This window comes from Trypanosoma equiperdum (genome assembly GCF_001457755.1).
Source record: "Trypanosoma equiperdum strain OVI genome assembly, contig: ctg_1950, whole genome shotgun sequence".
Classification (NCBI taxonomy): domain Eukaryota; phylum Euglenozoa; class Kinetoplastea; order Trypanosomatida; family Trypanosomatidae; genus Trypanosoma; species Trypanosoma equiperdum.
Window position 1 is genome coordinate 42,381 of NW_027124005.1, and position 3,877 is coordinate 46,257.

General features: G+C 39.5%; 1 pseudogene across 1 annotated transcript; it reads left to right on the top strand.

Annotated features, from left to right (window-relative positions):
* Nucleotides 1-1,018: 1,018 nt before the first annotated feature.
* TEOVI_000481100:pseudogene lies at nt 1,019-2,539 on the top strand (annotated as a pseudogene). Its single transcript has one exon. A coding segment is annotated over exon 1 (1,521 nt).
* Nucleotides 2,540-3,877: the final 1,338 nt, after the last annotated feature.

The window sequence follows — 3,877 nt, forward strand, 5'->3', positions numbered from 1 at the left end:
GTCAGAACTAGACCCTCATATAATGAAGACAATAAATATGTCGCAACAGATATGGGGAGTTAAAAATGAGTTCCACGTTTCGATTACCAAACGGAGAAGACGTAAAAGCATGCAAATTTTGAAGCAAACACAAGGACGATCGAGCATGCGCGCAAGGAAGGGACGTTGCCCTGCTAACTCAGTCTGAAATTAGAATGTAAAGTTAGTTAGAGATTCTAGATTTGAAAAGGTAAATTTTTATTTTAGGGTATAGAAAAGTGTCAGTTTTTTATGAAGCACCGCGATGTATTTGACGATAAATAGAGAAAAACAGATATAAACCTAACTAACTTGGAATTAAAAGTGGTAAACATTTGTTATTTTCACGCGCGTTTTACTCCCATCCTGCAACAGAGAAAGCCAGTAGTCGCTGCAGGGAGAACCCTGAAGGGCAAACTGCCAACGACGACAATACAAAAGGAAGGAAATAATACTTTAAACGAACCAGAGAAAAACTAATTTAGCTGAGGAACAAAGAAAATTCTCCAAAATCTCTATTGAAAGCTACATCTTTTATTGGAAAGCAACATGAGCATATAGAGAGACCATCAGTGACGGTAGAGCGATCTTTAAAAATAAAAACCATGCTCCGCACAGGCAGAAGTCGTCAGCAGAAGAAGGCAGCGGCTGGACCAAATTAAAAAACGCTGAAAATCAGACGCTAACATCGTCATTTAATTCCACAGGACTCCAGTCTGGACAACTCAACCCCTAAATACCAGACACTTGGTGGAAATGGTTGAATATTACGGCTGCAAAGTCGTTCCCCATTTGATTTATTTCTCTTAAGTTTTAAAGAACCACCACATGTGGCAGTGCAGTCTAAATAGCAGCCAAGCACAACCAACAAGCAAGCACCATTTCTTGTAAAGTTTCAGGGAATCTTGGAACCACTTTACGAGAGAGAAAATTCAAACCAAAAAGTCTCTGCAAACCCTGTAAGACGTTTGAGCGACCAAAAAAAATACCTTAGCGACAAATGGGAAAAATAGTAGGGATTGTCCTAGGGTTACTTGTAATCGCAGATACTCTACGTAGCGGCCACGCTTCTGGAAAGTACGGCGTCAAAAAAGCCAGTTGGAAGCCGCTATGTGAAGCGACCACAGACCTGAGGAACATTCCGTCAGATGTGGCAGCTAATCTAAAAGACGCAGCAGCAAAAGTTAAAAACATGATCCTTGACTCCACAAGGGCAGCCATATACAGTCAACTTCAAAAAGGCACCAAAGAAGCGGCCCTGGCAATAACTATTTTAGCGTACATGCTGGGAGCAGCTTTACGCGCGGTAAGCCACCTGGAGTCCACCGACATAATCAACGGCGTGGACCTTGCAGCGAAAGCTGGATACCTAAAAGGACACATCGATGAATTTTTAAATGTCGCTGAGAAAGTGACACGCACAAACGAACATTGCCTGCTTGACAAAACAGACGCAACCACGGCAACGTTCGCCAGTAAAACACTAGACGGCGAAGCATGCGACACAACTTTAGCGGACACCACCGCAACGAGGGGCACGGCGAAGAAGCTAACAGCCAAAGGGCACAAAGGAGCAACGGACCCAGCAAACGACGGCGAAAATCAACACCAGGCTGCAAGCACATACAAATGCAGACTATTTTCTAAAAGCAACACCGACGGCCTGGGCAAAAGCGGCGCAGTTAAAGGCGACATAACATGGGCCGCCGGCTACTACACCGTACCAACTACAGAAGACAACCCACTAGAAATTCTAGACATGTAGGAAAGTGCTTCCACAACTCGGAACAAAGACACACCATGGCAGAAGCTTTTTACAGCAATAGCCAAAACGCCCGCAGCCGACCACGGCAATTACGCTAATAACTCAAAGGCAATGGACACAGATACAGAAGCCACCGAACTTCTGTCCAAAATACTAACCAACGAAAGAGGCAAGAGCAACCAAGACATCAATAAAATGCGTGATGACATTTTTACAAGTGACCTTGCAAAGGTAGTTGACACCACTTTCACTAATATTAATAACGCCAAATTACCAAACAAAATCGCAGGTATTGACAAAGGCAAGGCGGTTGGAGAAATCACAACATCAAGCGATCTCGCAGCGTTGCTAGCAGCTTTGCTCCGCAAAACAGACACGGAAATAGCGGCACTCAAGAAGAAGCTCGAAACAACAAATGAGCACCCAGACACAGTAACCGAAACCACGTGCAATACAATAAAAGGTGAGAGCGAGTGCGATAAAACCGCAGCGTGTGGTTATGACACAACAGAAACAGAAAGCAATAAAAAGTGTAAGTTTAATGCTACAAAAGCCACAAAAAGTGGAGTCACCGCAGGCCAACCTCAAACTGGGAGGACCGAAGCAACAACAGATAAGTGCAAAGGAAAGAAAAAGGAGGAGTGTAAATCACCGGACTGTAAATTGGAAAGTGAGACTTGGAAAAATTCTATTTTTTTAAGCATTTAAAAATTCACTCTTATGGATGCTGCTTTTGTGAGTTCATTAGAATTTTAGCAATGTAAGGATTAATTCTCAATTTTATGAAATTTATGATATTTGATATTTTTTAAATTTTGTTGAATATAATATATTTTAACACTTTCTAATGAAAAGTTTTTAAAAAATATGTGATGTGTATATCATGATGGCTTATGAACGCAAACTGAAAGGGCTAGATGGTGTAATAAATGAGTGCTATTCTAACTTGCATATTTGATGTATTTTGTGAATAGTTGTTACGGTTATAATAGTAATTGTAGAAGTGATGATAATATTGTGATATTATGACACAAGTGATACGGTAATAGCAATAATATTAATCGGAAATTTTTGTGAGTGTGTATATACTAATATTGTAATAAGTGTGATGGATAAAAACGAATGGACAGGCCAAAATATAAGAACATAATACAATAGCAAGTGTAAAACGGAAGTAAGTGAAGGAGAGAGGTGTATGAAACATCCGCAGTTCCAAACACAAACATGACGATAGTCATCATCTTGCTCATGGATGTGATGGAGGAGACAATCACGAAAAGACGGAGTTCAGTGTATAGGCCAAGTGAAGGGGCTGCGTTATCAGAAGTGATGGAACCTGTGTAGGAAGAGGAGGAAAGAAAATAGGGGATGAGACAACGGATGCGCGACGACTAAGAACAGAAGAAAATGATATGGGAGCATATTGTGTTGCAGACTTTAATCAGAATTAGGTAAATTCCATTTCAGAGATGGTTGTAGCAACAAGATTAGCAGTATTTCGCAAAGCCATTATGATAGAATTCGCATGTTTAAAACGAATGCCTTGGATACCTATAATATGAATTGGTACAACTCTTAGTATATCTGAACCCAAAAGTGCACGTAGGTACTGAAATTCCCATAAAAATACGAAGAGGAGTATGTGAACACAACAAACAATAGAATGAAAAATTACATTATGTGTGACTGAATTTCAAATCTAAAGCAAAAAGACTTGTATATGTCCTTACCTTTAACATCGACACACCAAGTATACACCATCAAAGAGATAAATCATAACGAAAATTAAAGTGTCACTTATGTAAGAATATTAGTAACGCAATCGACTTCTTTTCTTATGATTTATAAGTTTCCGTTATAACGCTTTAAGTTTCTAAAGATAGATTAGGTAACAAAATTTTGTATTTCGATAACCTTACTATTATTGTTTCTATTAGATTTATTCTGTTTGAAAGCAATATCTCTTTAAAATGTTGAAATGAAAAAACACAACAAATATATAAGAGAGGGTTCCTAAGAATCCTGGAATGTTTGTAGTTGTAGTTCAAAGTCATGCAACTCAAGGATGGTGCAGACTCATATTGAGTGCCAAAC